This window comes from Saccopteryx leptura, chromosome 3 (assembly GCF_036850995.1).
Source record: "Saccopteryx leptura isolate mSacLep1 chromosome 3, mSacLep1_pri_phased_curated, whole genome shotgun sequence".
NCBI classification, from domain to species: Eukaryota; Metazoa; Chordata; class Mammalia; order Chiroptera; family Emballonuridae; genus Saccopteryx; species Saccopteryx leptura.
In genome coordinates, this window is record NC_089505.1 from 126,348,543 (window position 1) to 126,372,209 (window position 23,667).

The window sequence follows — 23,667 nt, forward strand, 5'->3', positions numbered from 1 at the left end:
ATATAGTCAGTAATACTGTAATAACTACATATGTATGGTGCCAGGTGGGTACTAGATTTATAGTGATCACTTCATACGGTATATAAATGTCTAATCACTATGTTGTACACCTGAAACTAATATAATACTGCATGTCAACTGTAATTGAAAAATAAATTGAAAAAAATAGCTTTACCCCACCATTTTACATACATTTTTAATATGAGAATAGTAAAAATGTCCATTTTAGGCAACTGAACAAATAAATTACATAGTACATCATTAATATTCATATTTTTGAATAATATTTAATGCAAGGGAAAATATTAATGTCTCCATGTCATTAAACACTATTCAAAAAACATTTCAAAACTGTATAATCTTAAGAGTGCATGTGTGTTCTCTGCATAAGGTTGAAAAAATTTTTCCCTTTTCAATTGCTCTATTATAATATGAATAAAAACTTTTATTTACAACTTCTATAAAAAGTTCACAAACTTACAAACTGAGCTACTACTGTATAAATTACAAACTAAGAGTCTTCTATTTTTCAGTTAGGAATAGTTTTGCCAGTTATTGAACACTCGCAATCACTGAAGGAGGGACAAGTGAGATGCTGAAAATTACTACACAGTATATAACATTGTCATATAAGTAAAATGTACATACTGGGGTTTATTGACCCTTAAATTCTTTTTGTCAGGTCATGTGTTGCTTTCCTTCAGGAAAGAAGGCTGGGCTGGAGGCAGTCTCTTGTTGCAGATTGTTTTCCTTTAAGTGAAAATTTCTACTATATACAAAAGTAGAACAAATTGAACACCTCATACACCTCATAACATGTTCTCTAAGACTTGAAAAAGAGATAAGATACTTGAACACTAACTTAAAAAAACACCTCTTGAACGCTCCAAGTCACATTTTAACACAAAAGCATATGGTTGGGTCAGGTATCTCATTAACAAATAAGTTAACTCCACCACTTTGTAGGATTCTGAAGGAGGCCAAAGCTTTAATATGAAAAACTAACAGTAAATACACCTGAGCTTAACATTTAATAAATACCTTTTCAGGGCTGTAAATATGGCAGGAAAGCCCTCAACCTCCTGCAATAGATTTCGAGCATCTTCCATGTTAGAAAATATGGCAAAAGCCCAGGTAGTCTCCTATTTTAAGTAATGCATATCTGAGGAAGCAGAACAAAGATAATATACTCACTGTCCATAAAATACATTTGATTTTTACTTATTCTGCACATTTCCAAAGAAATCTATAGCATCATTTAGCCTAAAATCCCTGGTAAATAAATCTCTTTAAGGGATTTAGACAAAATCAGTTTACTTCAACATATTAGTGCCAAAAACAGCTAAGGGATCTACCACCAATGACACGTATTTGAATTCCAGCTATAATCATTGACCACAAGGATTACTGATAAACACCATCCTGGCAAGTGTGCTTTTCAGGTAGTAGGATAGGACTCAGAACGGACAGTCTAACTAGTGTTCCTCAGTCATAAGAATTACTTTCCTTTCACATTTCAGTATCAGTGTTTAAAAACTCTTTCAAAAGATCTGTTTAATTTTATTCCTAACATGTTTAAGTGTGCTACCTTTGAAATTCACTTTATTTTGCATCTCAGTTTTCTCAATGATAAAATGGAGACATTTGCTTCTGTCAACAGCATATAGGTGTTGTGAAGATCCAATAAAATAAGAGACGTGAAAAGATCCTGGATTTTTAAAACTATGTGAGCTAGAATACTCCATTCAGTGAGAGTAAAACAGGTCTCTGGATTATATTTCCATAATCTAAACAACCAGATGAATTAATCAAATTTGACCCTTGTCAAAAAGATTTATTAACTTAAAATAGAATTACTTCAAATACAGATAAAAGCAACTTTCTGTTCAAGTTATGTATTTTCAATATACAAGAATGTAAAAGAAAAAAAATTCTGAATATTCATGTTGTAGTTTTATTTTATTTTTTTTTTTACCTTTTAAAAAGTTTTTGGCACTACAAGGTTCTGTAAAGAATAGAAGTGACAAATTTAAAACACATGAAAGTCTTTCCTAATTCTTAAGAACAATATATATAAAGTCTGAAGCAACCAAAGTATGAATACAGCTAATAGAAAATAAAGAATGTACTTTTTTAAATTCTCTCTTTATACAATTCATCAAGGTTAAACAAAACATAAAATTCCCTTAAAAATAGGGTAATAAAATAGATGAAATTTGTATCACTCAATTTGGTGATACCAGTAAAAACTATAGTTCATATTTATATACAAATAATACAATTCTTAAAAACAGTCTTAGAATTTAAATAAGCTATCTAAACGTGTTAAAATTTTAAATCAGGACCTGATTTGTTTTGCTTTCCATTAAATGTCACTTTTTCTGCTGAATGTAACTGACATTGAGGTACGGATACCCTTGAGACAGCAGGATTGGCTGGTTGCTGTGCATCGGTAGACCAGCTGAAAGAAAATGGACTCGCATTACTCCGACACGTTTCCTCTTGGTGGGTGGGGACAACGCTCTCTACATCGACGTGTGGCACATCTGTCTGTTGGACACAACACAGACAGGAAACTGAAAGGCTTGTGCCTATTTATCTAATAACCCCTTAGAATTAATTTGTAGCTACTGTCTTCTATTTATACAGTAAAGAGGTGATGAAGCATGTCAAACATTTGATAGGGTAAAGGAGGAGAGAAGGGAAATGTGGATATGTGAAAGCAAAGAGAGGAGACAAAAGAGAGATGGAGGGGAGGAATCAAGAGGAAGAAACCCACCAAGGGCTCTACCCCCTGAAACTGTTTGTATGACAAATAGTAACTTTACTCAGGCCTAGTTCTTTGCTCAGAATAAGAAAGCAGTCATAGTCATGGTTCTCCTTATCTATGATACAAGAATGCCCCAGCAGTAAATGGATAGTTTAGGAAGGCCGAATGTATCAAAACTGACGGTCATATCAGGAGTTTCCCCTTAAAATCATCATTTCATTCAGTCACCATTTCCTAAGTCTATTTCTTTAATTTCTTGAACTCCTAAATTTAACTGTAATAACTCTGACTCTATTTATTTATTTATTTTTGTATTTTTCTGAAGTGAGGAGCAGGGAGGCAAAGAGACAGACTCCTGCATGTGCCTGACCGGGATCCACCTGGCAAGCCCACTAGGGGGCGATGCTCTGCCCATCTGGGGCGTTGCTTCATTGCAACCAGAGCCATTCCAGAGCCTGAGGTGGAGGCCATGGAGCCATCCTTAGCACCCAGGACAACTTTGCTCCAATGGAGCCTTGGCTGTGGGAGGGGAAGAGAGAGAGAGAGAGAGAAAGGAAAGAGGAAGAGTGGAGAAGCAGACAGGCGCTTCTCCTGTGTGGTCTGGCCGGGAATCAACCTGGGTCATCTACATGACTATTTTTTTAATTAGATTAACCAAAAGCTGAAAGCCAGACTCAGACATTCCCTATTTGACTTGAGATACCTCTGAGGCAGTAAGCTAGATAAATGCTACAAGGTTCCTTGGCATTTTCCTTAATTTGCAATATTCATTACTTAGATTAAAGCCATTATTGGTCATCAATACCAACAGAATATAGTGAGTTATAACGTCATTCAAATTTTAGTTTTACTACACAAATTCTGACCGTGTTACTACTTGACTCAACTTCTATTATATCCTGACTTATTAAACTGAGTCCAAACTCTTTCATGATGTGGCCTCAGCCTACCATCTCTAGTCTCATCACCTATATATACAACTTTCCCACTTACCTCATCCTCTAATCCTATTCTCATCCTCTAATCCTATTATTTTCTCTTTCTCTTTCTTCCTCATGCCAGGCAGAACATATAGAGACTGCGCGTATTATTGCCTCAGCTAAAAATACTCCTTTCCTCTAATCTGTAGAAAATCTCTAAGAAAAAACATCCTGTATCTCAAGGCTAGTTCAAATGCAAAAATATTGTATATTTTGATCCCTAGTTCCATATCCTGCTCTCTCTGCTCGGGCAACATTAACTGATTCCTCTGAGCGCCTACTCTCATCTACTTTACATGTCTGGCTCTCCTAATAAAATATGTATTAAGTACAACAGTTTTATTTAATTCTTTCTTAAGCAACTAGCACCTAGCAGTCTGACACACAGCATGCCCTTTCAATACATGTTTACTAAATGCATGAATTTTCACTCCCAGATCCTGGCCTTCACAAAGGCTCTTTGTCCCAAAACAAAACCCACCCAGCCTGTTAACAAATTTGTAAGCAAATGGTACCTTGAGTATAGAAAGGTTTGTTGGGCTGAAATCTGGCATTTCCCTGATGCACGAAGTTTTGATGCAAACCATAAGGCCACGAAGATGGGACAAGAGGAAAATGGGGACGTGGTGCATGTTCCCAAGGAATTGGAGGGTTTAGTCCTGGAAAGCCTGGCTCTGCATTTCAATAAGAAAAGACATATTTTAAAATGTCAGTTTGTTCACTCATATAATCCTGCATTCCATAGAGATTTATTTGAGTACCTATGACTGGCCAAAAACTATGCTAAATGCAGAGAATACAACAAAAAAATTTTTTTTAAAGAATCAAACACTGTAATTGTGCTCAAACTATTCTTACAGGAGACATACAACAATATATGGTAACTACTACAACAGGTCAATGGGAAATGTTCCAAAGAGGGGGCTAACCAAGTTGTATAAGGATAAAGGTTTTCCTAAGATGACTGACTAAATTTGAGTTTTAAGTTCAAGGAACAAGTTAGTTAGGCAAAATGGGGAAAGGAGGGCATTTTATACAAAAGGAATAGCATGTATAAGAGCCAAAAAGCAGAAAAGTACATCAAGTTTGGGAAGCTTCAAAAACCCATTAACTAAACAGAAATATGAATAAAGGAAGTGATAGCAGAAAAGGCTGGAGGGGTAAATAGGATCTATACTTCAAAAAACCTTAGCACATCATTAAGGAGCTCACATTTTATCCTAAAAGACAATGCCAACTATCCTAGAATTAATTATATCTTGGCCTAGAAAAGTTGAGGCACTGTGGAATAATGGTTGACAACTAGGAGCTTTGGAACCAAACAGATCTAAGTTCAAATCCTAGTTCTAAAAATTACCAAGGTTCAATTATGAACCTCAGGTTGTTGTGAGGATTAAATTAGATAACAAAAATAAAAGTGGCTTGTACAAGTTCTGGTATATAAGTAGGACTCAAAAAAGATGAATCTTATTCTTCCTATGCCAAACTACCTCCATTAACCTACTTCCCATTAAGATGATCTTTAAGTGCAGTACCCCCTGAATCTTCTGGATCATTTGTGGCAGTTTTTCTCATTCAGGGTCACTATATGGCAGGAAATAATCTGAAAGACACTGCCCTTATTCATTAAACATCCTACCAGGAATTCAAATTAGGAGACTTAAGCAGGGAGGAGTAGGGAGCAAGAAAAATAAATTCATACTAGCCACATTTTCTGTCTATTCAGAAGTAACCAGGAAAACAAAGCCACTGATTTACCACCATGTTCTGGCATTTCTGCTCAGCAAAAAACATTATGTGTATTGTTCCAAAAGAGGTCAGAGATACCTCCTCTACCAGTGCTCTGAGGAATAACATACTTGTATATAAAATTATCACTAAAATTTTTGAAAATTGATAAAGGGAAGGAACCAATCTTTTCATCTATATTTCCTATACTAACTATATTTCAAGCTAACAATTTATAAGGAAAGTTCTTTAAAAAAATGCTTTATTGCCTGACCAGGCAGTGGCGCAGTGGATAGAATGTCAGACTGGGATGCGGAAGACCCAGGTTTGAGACCCCGAGGTCTCCAGCTTGAGTGCGGTCTCATCTGGTTTGAGCAAAAGCTCACCGGCTTGAGCCCTAGGTCGCTGGCTCGATCAAAGGGTTACTTGGTCTGCTGAAGGCCCACGGTCAAGGCATATATGAGAAAGCAATCAATGAACAACTAAGGTATTGCAACACGCAACAAAAAACTAATGATTGATGCTTCTCATCTCTCTGTTTCTGTCTGTCTGTCCCTGTCTATACCTCTGACTCTTTCTCTGTCTCTTTAAAAAGACCCAAAAAACCAGCTTTATATGCTGATTTTAGCAAGGAAAGGTGGGGAAAAGGAAGAAATAGGAGGGGGAGGGAGAGAGAGAGAGAAAAAGTGAGAGAGAAACATCGATTTTATCAATTCACTGCTCCACTTATCTACGCATTCACTGGTTAATTCCTATGTGTGCCCTGACCAGGGATCAAACCTGCAACCTTGGTGTATTGGGCTGACAATCTGACCAACTTAGCAACCCAGCCAGGGCCAGGAAAAGTTCTTCTTTATAAAAGAATAGTAAATAGAAAAATCATTTTACAACCACTAGTGAAATAATGGATATCAGCGATAATAATTAATGGTGGCTAAGACTATTATGTAAAAATTAATAAATTTTATAATAAATAGAATAGGCTGAGATCACCTAACTCACTGATCAATCTTAAGTCACTAAAAGACAAAGAAAAAGACAGGTAGTTCCTTCTGAAGTGTGGGAATTGGAAAACAACAACAGAAACACCGGATTCTAAATTAAGCCTCTGAACCAAACTACCAGTTTACAGGAATTATGGAAAGAGCAGTACATGTTAAACAATGCCACAAAGATACAATCAGTCAACACCAGAATGTAAGAAAATATAGTCTCTTCAATAGTTAATGTGAAGAAGAAAATAGTAAGGGAGAACAGTTACAAATTAAAGAAGACTTAAGAGATATAACAACCACATATAATAAATAGGATCTCCTTGAATCTTGATTCAAATAAATCAACAATAATTTTAGACAAATTGAGAAAAAAGAACAAGGTCTGGGTTTTAGATGATCTTGGGTATGGTAACTGTCTTGATTTCTTTAAGAGATAGAACTAAAGTTTATAAGCAAATCTGATAACTCATATTTGATTACTCAAGCCTAATTTATTTTTTTTATTGGGATAAAGGGGTCAGATGAAAGAAAAACAAATGTTAATAACTATTAAAGCTGGCTAAAAGAGGGCACAGGGGTTTATTATATTTTAACTCTTTTTGTATATAGTTCAAATTTTCCATAATAAGAGTTTTTGAAAATAAAAATAAGTGCTACTAAAAAGCTGGATATAAAACTAGATTCATGGCATAATATGAACTATTTTTAAATATGCAAATATTTTAAAAAAGGGATGCCAATACACTAAAATATTACTTAGCATTATGTATAGGAATTAAGATTATGAATGACTTTTTCAAATGTTCTATAATGAATATCTATTAGATATCAGGGGGGAAATTCTTTTTAATGCTACAAAGTGTTTCCAATATCTTTCTCTTTTTAAAAGAATTGCTCCTTACTGAGAGACAAAACAACACAGGTATTAAAGAAAAAAGTTGGATTAAATCTTAGATCTGACTAATTATGACAGCATGATAGTTAAGTAACTTAACACTTCAATTTTCGTAATTGTAAAATGAGTGTTAATAATACCTACATAAAGCAGTACTGCAGTCGAAATTTAAAACAATAAAATAACTAACATATATATTACCTCACTTAATATTCACAATAACCCTATCAGTTAGATACTATTGATATCCCTAGTTTATAGATGAAACCAATGCGCAAAGAGATTAAGTAACTACCCAATGCCACATAATAAATGGCAGAGCCAGGATTCAAATCCAGGCAGTCTGAACCCACAGCCCATACTCTTTTCCTTTATCTAAACCTCTACTGCCCCTTCACAAATATTGCTTGCCATCCTTTTCTCCACATTGATTTCCCCAGGTTCAACAAATAACACAAATTACCCAAGCTTTTTACAGACAGACAGACACAAAAGAAGAAAAGGAAGGGTTACCAGAATTCCCCACTGTACCATTGTTCACCAGGGAATTTGGAGCCACAGTACGAGGCCAGTGTCCATCGTGAGAGGAGCTAGGGATCGCCACAGGTCTGGCAGCAGGCTGTGCAAAGATGATGCTAGGATCGTTCAGTCCAATATTGCTGGGGGCACTGCCTGGTGCAGAGTGGATCACTGGGCCATGGATAGGCCAGGATGGGGCAGGGATTTGGAGGGGATGCATTGGCAACAATCCCATATTGTGCATGGGGGAATACTGAGCTGGTGGTGACTGGGGAAAGTTATACATAGGCATCTGGACCTGATGAGGGGGCTGGGCTCCCTGCTGAGGTGGGCCAAGCTTAGGTTGGGATCCTGGCTGGGATGAAGGCTGGGTAATAGCAGCTGATTGGGAAGAGTTCTGTGAAAATGGCTGGGGCTGGGGAGAATATGATGGTGAATCAGACTGCAGAGAAAAAAAGACAATTTTAAATTAATTTATAAACATTTTAATTTTATAAAAACAGATTATCAAAATACAAAATTATGGAGTTATTTCATTAGAATATTAAAAATAGCTCTACAATATACATAATAAAAATAGTAGAACCCCATTTTACATGAAGGTGAAATTTTTCACAAGGTCTTCAAACCTACCCTTCACATAACTATTACATCACAACAATGGTAGGATTCAGCCCATTAGCACCAGTTCAGCAGAACTGATACCTGATTTTTTTGCTGAGTTCAGTGAATTAGTTGTTAAAATGGCACTTATAATCAGGGTTCTCTCTAATGTGGGCACCAGGGCAGCCTCCCAATATGGAAATCACAAATTTACATTCCTTATTCTTTTTCAACATTCATCTGTGAAACAGCGTATTCTAAGTGCCCACAGTAATGTTCATTCTATCCATACATGAAAAAAATTGCAAGTGAAGACACCAACCAAGAAGCAATACGGAAATATCTTAAGTAACAGTTTTATTGTTTTTTGTCAAGTATTAATATTTTTTCATTAATATTTTAAAACTCTTTCTTATAATCTAGTTTTGTGTACTTCTTTTATTGTTCTTATTTAAGTATTAAATGCATGAAATAATAAACTACCCTTCGATATGTCTTTTTTTATACTTAAAATGGTCATTAGGAGAGAAAACTGGTTGTTAAATTATTTGAATCTCACCACTGCCTCACAAACCTTCTTACTGCCCAAAGAAGAGAGATCTCAGATATCATTCCCATCATGTAGAACCCACATTTCCAATTTTAACTAAAAACTTATATCTAAATATCTCATAGTCGATTTCATTCAGTCCCTCAACAAGTATTTACTAAGGTGTCAATTATGTACTAGGCACTGTTCTAGGAATTAAAAATACAATACTAACAGTTATGCTCTCAGGAAGCTTAAAGTTTATGGGAGAAAGGAAGAAGAGCAGATAAAAATGACATAAGCACTCACAATAAAGTACAATGATTACAATGATTAATGTAATAATGTATACTGTATAATGAAATCACAGAGTGTGAACACCTTAACTCACTTTGGGAGAAGGGGGGAAGGTAAGATGAAAGAAAGAGGAAACCAAGCTTCACAGAGAAAATGACCCCTGGGTTGAAACTCAAGGGTAAATATAGAAACCAGTCTCATTTTAAAAAGAGTAGGGATAAGGAGAAGTAAAGAGTGTTTCAGGCAGAGGGAACAACATGACTGAAAGTCTACAGCAGGGGTCCCCAAACTTTTTACACAGGGGGCCAGTTCACTGTCCCTCAGACCATTGGAGGGCCAGACTATAAAAAAAACTATGAACAAATCCCTATGCACACTGCACATACCTTATTTTAAAGTAAAAAAACAAAACGGGAACAAATATAATATTTAAAATAAAGAACAAGTAAATTTAAATCAACAAACTGACCAGTATTTCAATGGGAACTATGCTCCTCTCACTGACCAGCAATGAAAGAGGTGCCCCTTCCGGAAGTGCGGAGAGGGGCGGATAAACGGCCTCAGGGGGCCGCAGGCCGTAGTTTGGGGACCCCTGGTCTACAGGCACAAAATCACATGACTTTTAAAGTAATTGGAATCTGAAAGAAGTTGATCATAACAAAGAGGAATGGCAGATCTGAAAGTGAAGAACTAAACAGGGGCAAGAGAATGAAGGTTCCTATATGCCTGGTAGTTTAGACTCTATCCTGAGGGCTTTGGGAAACCACTAAGAATTTTAAACACATCATAAACATTAATCTGCAGTTTAGAAAAATATATTCTGACTTATTTAAAAGAATAAAAGAAATAAAGAATATTTTAAAAAATAAATAAGACTGTTGAGACTGTTTAAAAGGTTGCTATAATATAGAAGTCCTGACATGATGGCACCTATGCTAGGGAAATAAAATATAGGGACAGAGGGAAGCAAATAGGTATGAGCTAGCTACTTTTTAAATGCACAAACAACAGGACTTGGTGACTGACTGGATGTGGGGGTTGGGTGGGATAGAGTCGTTCTGGAAACTAGATAGTGGGATCATTCCAAGAGATGGAAAACATAAGAGAAAGAGTCAAGTCTGGGGAGTTGGAGAGACTCTAAGCTACATTAAGACATGTTGAGGCTGGCCTGACCAGGCGGTGGCGCAGTGGATAGAACGTCAGGCTGGGATGCGGAAGACCCAGGTTCGAGACCCCGAGGTCGCCAGCTTGAGCCCAAGGTCGCTGGCTCGAGCAAGGGGTTACTTGGTCTGCTGAAGGCCTGCGGTCAAGGCACATATGTGAAAGCAATCAATGAACAACTAAGGTGTTGCAACGTGTCACAAAAAACTAATGATTGATGCTTCTCATCTCTCCGTTTCTGTCTGTCTGTCCCTGTCTATCCCTCTCTCTGACTCTCTGTCTCTGTAAAAAAAAAAATTTTTTTTAATTAAAAAAAAAAAAAAAGACATGTTGAGGCTGAAGACATCAGAATAGTAAAGTCCATTAGACTCTTCCCAAATCTCAGGTGAGAATGAGTGCTAGAAGCAGGCAGAGAATGAAAATTAGGGGCAGCATAGTGAAGTAGTTCAGAGTATAGGTTTTGGAGACAGCTTGAGGGTTCAAGTTCTGGCTGGAACCCCAGAGATTTTACATATTTCTTCACCTATAAATATAAATAACAGAATCTATCTCACAGGCTTTTGTGAAGATTCAACAATACCTGTGGAAAATATAAACATCAAATTCAGGATACTACTATCCTAAATACATTTTATGGATTTTTGGGTTTTTTTGTATTTTTCTGAAGTTGGAAACGGGGAGGCAGTCAGACAGACTCCTGCATGTGCCTGACCAGGATCCACCCGGCATGCCCACCGGGGGTGATGCTCTGCCCATCTGGGGCATTGCTCCGTTGCAACCAGAGCCATTCTAGCACCTGAGGCAGAGGCCATAGAGCCATCCTCAGCGCCCGGGGCCAACTTGGCTCCAATGAAGCCTTGGCTGCGGGAGGGGAAGAGAGAGACAGAGAGGAAGGAGAGGAGGAGGAGTGGAGAAGCAGATGGGCGCTTCTCCTGTGTGCCCTGGCCGGGAATCGAATCCAGGACTCCTGCACGCCAGGCCGATGCTCTACCACTGAACCAACCAGCCAGGGCCTTATGTTTTTTAATAGATTTTATTTATTGATTTCAGAGAGCAGAGAAAGAGAAAGGTGGGTGAGGGTTAAGGGGGAAGGAGCAGGAAGCATCAACTCATAGTTGCTTCTCTTATGTGCCTTGACCAGGCAAGCCCAGGGTTTTGAACCAGAGACCGCAGCATTCCAGGTTGATACTTAATCCACTGCACCACCACAGGTCAGGCTGTGTATCCTGAATACATTTTAGTGAGTTCCTACATTTTTTCAAAGACTCTCCCTAATACTGGTTTTCAAATGCTCTAAGTATGTTTTCTAAAATACAGATCACAGCCCAGGCTGGTTGGCTCAGCAGTAGAGCGTTGGCCCGGCGTGTGGAAGTCCCGGGTTCAATTCCCAGCCAGGGCACACAGGAGAAGCGCCCATCTGCTTCTTCACCCTTCCCCCTCTCCTTCCTCTCTATCTCTTCCACTCCCGCAGCCTAAACTCCATTAGAGCAAAGTTGGCCTGGGCGCTGAGAATGGCTCCATGGCCTCCTCAGGCGCTAGAATGGCTCCGGCCCTAATGGAGCAACGCCCCACACATCGTCCCCTGGTGGGCAAGCTGGGTGGATCCCGTTAGGGCACATGCGGGAAGTCTGACAACCTCCCTGCTTCTAACTTCAGAAAAATACAAATACAAATAATAATAATAATAATAATTAAAAAATACAGATCACATCAGATTTAGCATGTTCAATAGTTAACAGCTTTGAAGCTACATCAACCTGGGTTTGAAACCTTTTTTCTTATTCTTAGCTTCTCAATTTGTAAAATTTGATCATACTAATACCTATCACTTCACATGACACTCAAAGGATTAATTTTGTTAATTATGAAGCACTAAAGCACAGTATCAGGTTTAGAGTAAGCATTCAATTAATACTAAATTAATTAAACAAATGCAGGTGAATACAGATTCAGACAAAGATTAACCAACAAAGTTAATATGAAACCTGTAAATTTGAATTCTAATTCAATACTCTGTCTTTCACAGAGTATATTTCACCAGGTATCCATATCAGCTATTAGAAGACAAAAGTTTCAAGCAAGTGAAATGCCATCCATGTATTAACACCCTAATGGTATATACGACCCCTAATACAGCTCAATTTCTTTCTTTCTTTCTTTCTTTTTTTTTTTGGTTGTCTGACTTTAATGCTGATTAGGTTTATAGAGGAAGAAACTTTCTTACATCAATTAGATGTAAACTGTATAGTCCAGCAGGCCTTATTGCTGGGGCAAGGCAAGCTATAACACACACTGATACACTTAACATAACAAACACAATTACTGTGAAGGTGCTGCCTTCAGAAATATAAATGGCATGTGTGTCTGAATTCCCCATCAAGTTTTATATTGAAACTTTCTTCAGCCTTTTCACCTTCAATTTTTGTGTACATTTTTATTAATGGTACCAGTATTTTTCCACTAGGCAAAGCCTGAAACATTAAAGTCATTACTTTATTACAATCCAACCAACACCTTATTAGGTAGCTATCTTATTGTACAAACAAGAAAGCAGGCTCAATATAGTTAAGGAGCCGCTTATTTAAACAGACCTACATTACCACAAAAGTAATGCTCTTTTCCACCTTATATGCTTATTAGCACTGTATAATTTTGAAGAACACATTTACCAGTCTGAAAGATTAACCCTATCACCCACCCAAAATAGTGCTATCTTCCTGCCAAGACTAACCTATTTGCATGCAGAGTACTTACACATTCTGAGGACTGTCTCGTCCTTATGGACTGATCACCCTGTTGCTGGGATGAACCAGCCACTTGTTGGGCATTTACAAGGTTGCGGACCAGCTGGGCTGCTAAGAGAAAATATCAGAAAGGAAATCAAAAGATAAAAGAAAATAACAGAGAAATGACAATCTATAAAGAATCTCAAGTCTCTCTGAGATTTTATAAACTTCAACTTTTAAACTATGATGTTAACGAAAGACTTAAAATTACTAACTTTTTTAAAACCAATTTTCAATCCTGGTCATTAAAAAAATAGTGGTCCTAGAAACCAGAACAAATGTCACACTGCTTTTGTAAAGGAGAAAATATATATATTTAAGAAAATACTTCCTGCAGTAAGATACTGAGTAACTCAAAATCATCACTTCTAAAATATTCTATTTTCTTTCTTTTAATAAATTCTCATTTGGGTGTTTTGTTTTCTCTTTTGTTGTTGCTGTTGTTTTTTTGTTTTTTGAGAGAGAGAGGTATATAGAGAGAAGCATCAACTTGTTCCATTTATAGTTGTGCACTGATCGCTTCTCATACATGCCTTTACACGGATTGAACTGGGGGCTTAGGGGCCAAGCCGGCAATCTTGGGTGCATACTGTCAACCCTATGCTCGAGCTGGCAACCCTGAGATCAAGCTGGTGAACCCAGGTTCAAACTGGCATACTCAGGTTTTGAAATGGACGTCAGCATTCTGGGTAGATATCCTATCCATTGTGCTACCATTAGTCAGGTTGGGTTTCTAATTCTTAAAATTCCTTATGAAGTATAAAAGGAACAGATCTCCCTCTCTCATAACAACAGTAGGAAGAGATATACAGTGTGTCCGTAAAGTCATGGTGCACTTTTGACCGGTCACAGAAAGCAACAAAAGATAATAGAAATGTGAAATCTGCACCAAATAAAAGGAAAACTCTCCCAGTTTCATACTTATTCAGTGCAGTTAGATATGGGCTCACGCACAGATTTTTTAGGGTTCCCTAGGTAACTATCCTTTATAGCCTCTACAGACCCGTCACTGACTGATGGCCTACCAGAACGGGGTTTCTCCACCAAACTGCCGGTTTCCTTCAACTGCTTATCCCACTGAGTAATGTTATTCCTATGTGGTGGCACTTCGTTATAAACGCGCCGATATTCACATTGCACTTTGGTCATGGATTTGAATTTAGCGAGCCACAGAACACACTGAACTTTCCTCTGTACCGTCCACATCTTGACTGGCATGGCCGTGGGCTGCTCCGCTGTGTACATGGTGTTACATCATCATCTGCGCATACGCACACGCTGCCACACCATCCTACAGAAACTGGGAGGGTTTTCCTTTTATTTGGTGCAGATTTCACATTTCTATCGTCTTTTGCTGCTTTCCTGTGACCGGTCAAAAGTGTACCATGACTTTACGGACACACTGTACTTTCTACCATGTGTTCCCAGAAAAAAACTTCTCATTAACTTTGGGGCAGGGGGAGTTAACTTCTGTTAACTTTTATATTGAGAGAAAATATGACTCAAATCTAAAGACTACTTAAAGGAAACTGAATGAATACAATAGACTACTAAGACATAAAAAGTGAACATATCCAAATACTGTTAAAAATAAAAGTCTGTCTAAATTTTATCGCTAAGAAATTATAAGGTCCAAAATATCATACAGCTAGGTTTGGAACAGAGAGGAATAAGGGTCCTTAAAATGACATCAATATAAATTACTTCATTTCTACCAAAAACTATTTTAACCTTTTCTATTTACCTGCCACACTGCTATTCCTCTGACGGGCCAGCTTGACCTCTGGGCATTCCCTTCGTACATGTCCTGCATCTCCACATATAAAACATCTGAGGTCTCTGGGGTCTCTGAAGTCTCGAGTATCATGGAGGTCTCGAGGGTCAAGAAGATCTCGGGAGTCTTTCTCCTCTTCATTCCCTTCCTTCTCTTCTTCACTGTCTTTCTTCTTTACTCTAAATAGTAAACTGCTGATACCAATAATGTGGGGCTAGGGACTTGTAAACTGAGGGAGTCACAGAACAAACTAAACTACACAAAAGTCTCACAATGAAAGGGACTAACATGTCCATGTTTCATGCATCTTTCTGAAGGCAAAGGAATTCACATTTATAGCACACCTACTCATATGGCAAAACCAGTACTTTCATAATAAACTATCAAATTAAAAAATTTTTAAATATCTAAGTTTAATCTTGCAACAAACAATCTATAGAAGTTGATATTTATTTTCTTCCTTTTACAGGGAAACAAACTGAGGTTTAGAAAAGGTAAGTATCTTGCCTAAACTTAACAGTCAGTAAATAGCAGTACTAGAAACTAGGGAGCTTGTTTTGCCTGAAAAATTCTAAGCTCTTTTACATTAGGCAAGAGTTGATAACTAAAGAAGAGATTTTCCTGGCCTGTTAAACATAGTATGTATTATAGAACACAGGAAAATATTTTTAATAGATATAATAATTTTAGGGGGTATATAGAATGCATATTTCTCAAGGTAAATACTATACACCTCACAGCATATACCTCAAAGATTCAGTTAATTATATTTTAATTATTGGTATGTATAACTGTGAGGTCCTCAGCCAGAACCCCATGTCTCGATCTTTTTTTTTTTTTTTGGCTCCTAGCATAGTTCCCAGCATAGAGTAGATGTCAATAAATGCTTCTTCAGTTAAAAAACAAAACAAAACAAAACTGACTGATTTAATAAACAAACAAATGAATGTTATAAGACACCATGGTACCACAAATAAATCTCTTATAAAATTCCACTAAAATATATATTTACCTAAAGTCCAATTTAAAGCCCTGAATTTTCTCACTTAAATATATCTGAACACAGTTATAGCTACAATTGACCTCAACTTTAATTTCCCTGTAATATTGATACAAAATCATTTGCCAACCTCCTCCTCTTAGGGCAGTCTTTCATGTAGTGGCCTATTTTTCCACAAACACGGCAACATCGGTCATTGGGAGCCAGTTCGCCATCTGTTAATACTCTAGAATCAAAGAAGTACTCCTAGGGAGAAAATACAACTTTATTAGAAAAATAATCACTATAAACTTTTGAATACAAATGGAAAGGAAACCAAATGCAAAATTGTTTTTTTTAAAAAAGGAAATAAATATCAACAAATATTTCACTGCTACTAAGACCATGCTATGAAAATGAGATTCACAAGAAACAAAATGAACAAAAAAAAATGAGATTCAGAATCATCACCATCAACATCTCAGGTGCTAACAGTACTAACCACTTTACATCCACACTATTTTCTCATTCATCTATAGCATCTTTGCCTCATATCTCAATATGGTAGATACTATTTTCATCTTGATTTTATACTGGAGGAAACTTGGCCTCAGAAAGGTTACGTCATTTGCCTATAGTAAAAAAAACCTAATAAGTAGCAGATAAAGAAAAGCTTTAAAGTTAAGACTGTCTGACTACAAAGCTCATGCTTATTGCTATATCAGAATACTTCTGCAAAGAAATTACTCTGTACAAAAAACTGTGTAAATAAGAAAATCTTCTGGTTTATTTAAAATATAACAGGACTTGCTTACAAAATTTCAAGAACATATAAAATTTTATTGTATGAAGTAAGGTATACCTAAAAAAGAAGTAGGGAAACAATAAGTCATTTTCCTAAGTCTTAGAAAAATCAGACTCATATTTGCTATATGCGAGTACAATGCTTATCCTTCTAAATGTTAGCTCCATTTGGCACTATCACAAAGACTAGTTTGTTCTGACAGTACCCAAATCTCTGAAAGGCAAAATGGGTATCTACTTAGTGCTCTTCAAATCTATCTGAAGTGAGAGATAAAAGTAGTAAAGATACACTCACTAGGATGGCACAATAACAACAAGCACTGGTGAAGATGTTAGAAAAACTGAAACCCACATATATTGCTGGTGGGAATGTAAAATAGTTCAGCTGCTTTAGAAAACTGTTTGGCAGCTCCTAGGAAAAGTTAACAAAAATTTGTCAAAATGACCACTGTTAGGTATATACACATCAAAAATGAAAACATACAGCCCAACAAAAATTTGTACATTAATTTTCACAACAGCATTACTCATAGTAGCCAAAAACTAGAAAATGTCCAACAAGTGAATGAACAAATAAAATGTGATAGTCATTCAACTATAAAAAAGAATGAAGTTCTGATACATGTTACAACAAATGAACCCTAAAAACATACTACTGAATAAATAAAATAAGCCAGTAACAAAAGGCTACCCATTCTATGATTCTATTTATACAAAATATCCATGACAGATAAATCTATAGAGACAAAAAGTAGATGAATGATTTGGGGACTGAGAGAGAAAAAAAATGGGGATTGACAGGGATTGTGAATCCTTGACAGAGGATTGTAAAAGGTGGTTGTACAATCCTGCAAATATACTAAAAACCACTGTATTGCTCGCTTTATATGGATAAATTGAACAGCATGTGAATTATATTTCAATAAAGAAATATTTTCTTTAATTCTTCATATATACTACTGATGAAATAAATGTAACTAAGTAAAATTGTCATATTTTCTGCCAGGACAAAATGAAGGCTTTTCTCAATTCACTCAGCTGCTTAAGGCAGAAACCTAGGAATCATGCTGAACTACTTCTCCTTCACCCATCACCTGTAATTAATCACCAAATCATATCCCTTCTAGTCCTGAATCTCTTTAATCTAACCAGTTAAGGTGACCTAGACTTGAGGTCAGCAATGTTTTCTAAAAAGAGCCATATAGTGCCAGACCAGGCAGAGACTCAATGGATAAAGCATCAGCCTGGAAGGCAGAGGACCCAGGTTTGAAACACTGACATCGCTGGCTTGAGCAAGGGCTCATCTGGCTTGAGCGTGAGCCAATCCAGCTTGAGTGAGGGCTCGCCGGCTTGGGTGCAGTATCATAGACATGACCCCATGGTCACTGGCTTGAGCTCAAAGGTTGCTGGCTTGAGCCTAAGGTTGCTGGCTTGAGCCTAAGGTTGCTGGCCTGAGCAAGGGGTCACTCGCTTTGCTGTAGCCCCCCCCCCCATCAAGCACATATGAGAAAGCAATCAATGAACAACTAAGGAGCCGCTACAAAGAATAATTGGTGCTTCTCATATCTCTCCCTTCCTGTGTATCTGTCCCTATCTGTCCCTCTCTGTCTCTGTTTCTGTCACAAAAAAATAAAGAAAAAAAATACAAAAAAAAAATGCAGCGCGCTATAATCATCTTTCCCTATTTCTAATACCAACTTAGAAACAAGAGTACATTTCTTATACTATAAAAAAGTCCTATAACAAAAAATAAAAGATTCAGAATTCAAATTATGTAAACTTACAGCTTCTCTGCCAATGAGTGGATAAAAGGGAGTACCAAAAAGTTTCCTTCCATTGATAAAAGCCTTCATGATGAAATTGGTCACTATTGAAGAAAAAAGAAAATAAAGATGCAGATCTCAATGTGTAAGAGCTTTAAGAGCAGGGAATTTCTCTGTTTAAACTTACTTTTTCTAGAGACTCCAGCACCAAGATTATGATTCAAGTCAAAGGGGTCTAGAAAATAAAATTTTTATATTTTTAACTGAGAATTATGTTCACTGTAACATTAAATATATTTAGCAGCCATGACCTTAGCCTAGTATTTTATAACTCAAGCACCCAAGCAGCAAATTGTTTTTATTAATTATAGATTAAGGAATAGAAACTGATAAAAATCTAAAGAAAAGATCTTCCAAATTGTAATTTGTTTCAGTTTTTCCCTCAATTTCCCTGGCCAATAATAATTGACTTTCCATTTTGTTTTGTGTCTGAATGTCAGCTAAATAATTACCTTCAATTGCAATGCATTTGGATGTCCACTGCTTCTCAAAAGTTGTTAACAGCTTTTTCTGCCGAATGCTAATTACATATTCCTTGAAATCAAACTCTTCAGTATAGAAGCGAAGCAGTCCTAACCAAAGCTCTCCTAATGTTTCTGTGTTCTTTCCAAGGGAAGGTAAGCGCTTTTTCTATAGGTGAAAAAAAAAAAAAAGAGAGGGAGATATCTATATCCAAAATATGGACTCCAAATCCAAATAAAATTATTGAAATAAATTATGCAAATCCTAAAATTTATCAGTAGGCATTCCATAACATAGATACTATTTAAAAATTACCAGTTCTTCTGTTTTATCAAAGAAAAAAGCATTCCATCCATCAACCATTCTCTGTGGAATCTGTTTTCCATCAAAGATCTGCATAAAAAATTAATTTTATTATTAGATTTTAAGTTATCCAACCCCAAAACCTCAGTATCTTCACCTCATGTTAGAATTTTGCTATAATAAACATATTAAAATACTTCTTTTAAAATGAATGTGTCAGCTAGAATCTATGTAAACATAATAAATTAAATTTAAAAAATAAAATGAGTGTGTCAGGATGGTATAATTTGATGTCAAGTTATTAATGAATAAAATGTATCCAAGAGACCAAAGCTGGGAAAGAATATCTTAAGAGCATCAGACTTTGCAAATGACACATTCGATACTACCTATTTGGCAAAATTCTGATACTAAACACAGGTTCAGCTGCCTGCTGCTTTGAAAGCCAATACTACAGAAACAGGTGCTGGTGTAAGGAAAAATGGTTTATTCAAGAGCCAGCAGCCTGAGATGATGGGAGACTCTGGTCCCAAAGACATCCAGCCCAAGATTAATAAAGTAAAAACAAATAAAAATGACATTCTCATCCAAGGACCATAGATGCAGAAATATATAACAGATAATAACTATTGATTATACACCCAAAGGGAATCAGTGGAATTGTTTTCACCCTAAGACCTTTAATCTTTATTAGATGAGGCTGAAAAGCACCAGGGGCACTGACTTGATAAAAAAAATTAGGTAGCTTTCCCTAACTTCTTAATAAAGATTATAAAATTTTCATGATTAATTATAAATAATAATTCACTGTACTAAGTAAGGGAAGTAGGAAGTAATGCTACTTAACTATAAGAAAAGTACCCCATAAGATGACTGTATAGGCACAACTAACCTCTACAAGCAGTTTTGAGTCTTATTTTCTATAGGCATTTTAAGAAAGCGGTACAGGCCCTGGCTGGTTTGCTCAGTGGTAGGGCATCAGTCCAGCATGCAGATGTCCTGTGTTCCATCCCCAGTCAGTGCACACATAAGAGGCAACCATGCTTCTCTTCCCCTCCCTTTCCCCCTTCTCTCTCTCTTCCTCTCTCGCAGCCAGTCACTCGACTGGTTCAAGCAGTGGTCCAGAACACTAAGGATAGCTCGCCTGGTCTGAGTGTTGGCCTTAGGCACTGAGGATAGCTCAGGTGGTTGGAGCATTGGCCCAACACGGGGTTGCCAGGTGGATCCCGGTCAGGGAGTGTGTGGGAGTCTTATCACCCCTCCTCTCACTTAAAAAAAAAAAAGTTGGCCCTGGCCAGTTGGCTCAGAGCGTTGGTCTGGCGTGCAGGAGTCCTGGGTTCGATTCCTGGCCAGGGCACACAGGAGAAGCGCCCATCTGCTTCTTTACCCCTCCCCTTCTCCTTCCTCTCTGTCTCTCTCTTCCCCTCTTGCAGCCAAGGCTCCAATGGAGCAAAGTTTGCCCAGGGTGCTGAGGATGGCTCTGTGGCCTCTGCCTCAGGCGCTAGAATGGCTCTGATTGCGGCACAGCGACGCCCCTAGATGGGCAGAGCATCACCCCCTGGTGGGCATGCCGGGTGGATCCCGGTCAGGTGCATGCGGGAGTCTGTCTGCCTGCCTCCCCATTTTCAACTTCAGAAAAAGAAAAAAAGTAGTACAATAAAGTAGAAAGTTGCAATAGGTTCAGAGCCAGCAGACCTCATTTCTAGTCTTAGTCCTGCCAAGTAGTAATTCTAGGCAATACAATCAAGCTCCTAAATCCGCAATTTTCCCAATGAAAATGAGAGATTAGATTAATTAGGTCAGAGTTGATTTCAAATTTTATCTTTCTGTTAAGCTATAAAATTCTTTCCTACAATGGATCCTTCCTTGAGTTTCAGAAGTGTAAAGCAGATAATGGTAAAAGTACTCTGATAGAAGAGTACATAGAGAAAACATACCCCATCTTTCCTTACCCTACTCCTACATACACTAACGAGCTCCTAAGAGTTTACCAGAATATAAACTTTAAAACCATTAGAGCCTGACCAGGTGGTGGCGCAGTGGATAGAGCATCGAACTGGGATGCGGAAGGACCCAGGTTTGAAACCCTGAAGTCGCCAGCGTGAGCGCAGGCTCATTGGTGTGAGCAAAGCTCACCAGCTTAGCTTGGACCCAAGGTTGCTGGTTACTCAGTCTGCTGAAGGCTCACAGTCAAGGCACATATGAGAAAGCAATCAATGAACAACTAAGGTGTCGCAACGAAAAAACAGATGATTGCTGCTTCTCATCTCTCTCTGATCCTGTCTGTCTGTCCCTATCTATCCCTCTCTCTGACTCTCTGTCTCTGTAAAAAAACAACAAACAAACCATTAGATAAGGTAGTCCCCATGGCCCCTTCCATTTTACATGAGACAATAAATGATTTACAAAATTATCTACATATCTGGCCTCTCTAACTTCACTCTCAGTTAAGTTTTCTGTAACTTTAGAACCAAAATGCCTACTATCACTTCAAAGCCTGCCTATTAGAGAATACTTAACATATAAATATTATATATTTGTTGAATGAATATATCTGTTCTGTAAACATGCTTACATAAAGTTTCCAAGGACTTAAGCTAATAAGCTGTTTTTCATATTTAGATATAAAACTTTAAACAAACATAGTTACCAAGAATCATTTAGCACAGTGGCTTTCAACCTTTTAAACCTGGGGACTGGTGAAAAGAGAAGAATTATTTTGGGGACTGAGCATAAGGGTAACTAAGATCACTAGGTCAATAATCATACAACATCAGTTAACTCTTTGGCAGACCAGCACAAAATTTCTGGAAAACCAGCAGGGGTCCATAGACTGGGTTAAAAAACAATGATCTAGCCTGACCAGGCGGTGATGCAGTGGATAGAGCATCGAACTGGGATGCGGAAGGACCCAGGTTCGAGACCCCAGGGTGCCAGCTTGAGCAAAAAGCTCACCAGCTTGGACCCAAGGTCACTGGCTCGAGCGGGAGGTTACTCGGTCTGCTGAAGGCCCACGGTCAAGGCACATATGAGAAAGCAATCAATAAACAACTAAGGTGTCGCAACGAAAAACTGATGATTGATGCTTCTCATCTCTTTCCTGTCTGTCTGTCCCTATCTATCCCTCTATCTGACTCTCTGTCCCTGTCAAAAAAAAAAAAACAACAAAAAAACAATGATCTAGCATAAATTCTGACATCTCACAGAACAAAAATGGTAGAAATTATAGATATCATATCTAAAACAAAATACATGTGCTCCTGCCCTCAAAAAAGAAATGCAGGTTTTATTTATATTTTATTTATTTATTTTTTTTCCCCTGAAGTTGGAAAAGAGGAAGCAGTCAGACTCCCGCATGCGCCCGACCGGGATCCACCCGGCACGCCCACCGGGGGCGATGCTCTGCCCATCTGGGGCATCGCTCTGTTGCAACCAGAGCCATTCTACCACCTGAGGCAGAGGCCACAGAGCTATCCTCAGCGCCCGGGCCAACTTTGCTCCAATGGAGCCTTGGCTGCGGGAGGGGAAGAAAAAGACAGAGAGGAAGGAGAGGGGGAGGCATGGAGAGGCAGATGGGCGCTTCGGGAATCGAACCTGGGACTCCTGCACGCCAGGCCGACGCTCTACCACTGAGCCAACTGGCCAGGGCCAGAAATGCAGGTTTTAATGAGGCCAAAGTATTTGATGCTATTGTATGTATTACGGGGAAATGACACATTATACCTCTTTAGACCTTGATTCTTTTTTTTTTTTTTTTCCTGAAGCTGGAAACGGGGAGAGACAGTCAGACAGACTCCCGCATGCGCCCGACCGGGATCCACCCGGCACGCCCACCAGGGGCGACGCTCTGCCCACCAGGGGGCAATGCTCTGCCCCTCCGGGGCGTCGCTCTGCCGCGACCAGAGCCACTCTAGCGCCTGGGGCAGAGGCCAAGGAGCCATCCCCAGCGCCCAGGCCATCTTTGCTCCAATGGAGCCTCGGCTGCGGGAGGGGAAGAGAGAGACAGAGAGGAAGGAGGGGGTGGGGGTGGAGAAGCAAATGGGCGCCTCTCCTATGTGCCCTGGCCGGGAATCGAACCCGGGTCCCCCGCACGCCAGGCCGACGCTCTACCGCTGAGCCAACCGGCCAGGGCCTTTTTTTTTTAAGTTTTATTTTTTTTAAAGGATATTTTTATTATTATTATTTTATTTTACAGAGGAGAGGGAGAGACAGAGAGAGGAGAGACAGAGAGAGAGAAGGGGGGGAGGAGCTGGAAGCAT

At 38.2% G+C, this 23,667-nt stretch overlaps 1 protein-coding gene across 9 annotated transcripts in view; it reads right to left on the bottom strand.

The window, feature by feature from the left end:
- Positions 1 to 241: 241 nt before the first annotated feature.
- The window catches only part of TUT4 (terminal uridylyl transferase 4), a 120,948-nt gene continuing 97,522 nt past the window's right edge, over positions 242 to 23,667 (bottom strand). The window contains exons 22-32 of one of the 9 annotated variants that reach the window (XM_066376288.1): positions 19,421 to 19,498; positions 19,096 to 19,273; positions 18,771 to 18,818; positions 18,605 to 18,687; positions 16,168 to 16,283; positions 15,008 to 15,231; positions 13,232 to 13,332; positions 7,882 to 8,329; positions 4,266 to 4,424; positions 2,346 to 2,461; positions 242 to 1,162 (exon numbers count right to left, since the gene is read on the bottom strand). In XM_066376288.1, coding sequence (XP_066232385.1) covers positions 2,373 to 2,461; positions 4,266 to 4,424; positions 7,882 to 8,329; positions 13,232 to 13,332; positions 15,008 to 15,231; positions 16,168 to 16,283; positions 18,605 to 18,687; positions 18,771 to 18,818; positions 19,096 to 19,273; positions 19,421 to 19,498 — 1,524 coding nt within the window. In that variant the 3' untranslated portion in view covers positions 242 to 1,162; positions 2,346 to 2,372. The other 8 variants (XM_066376290.1, XM_066376292.1, XM_066376291.1 and 5 more) reach the window with 8 other exon arrangements.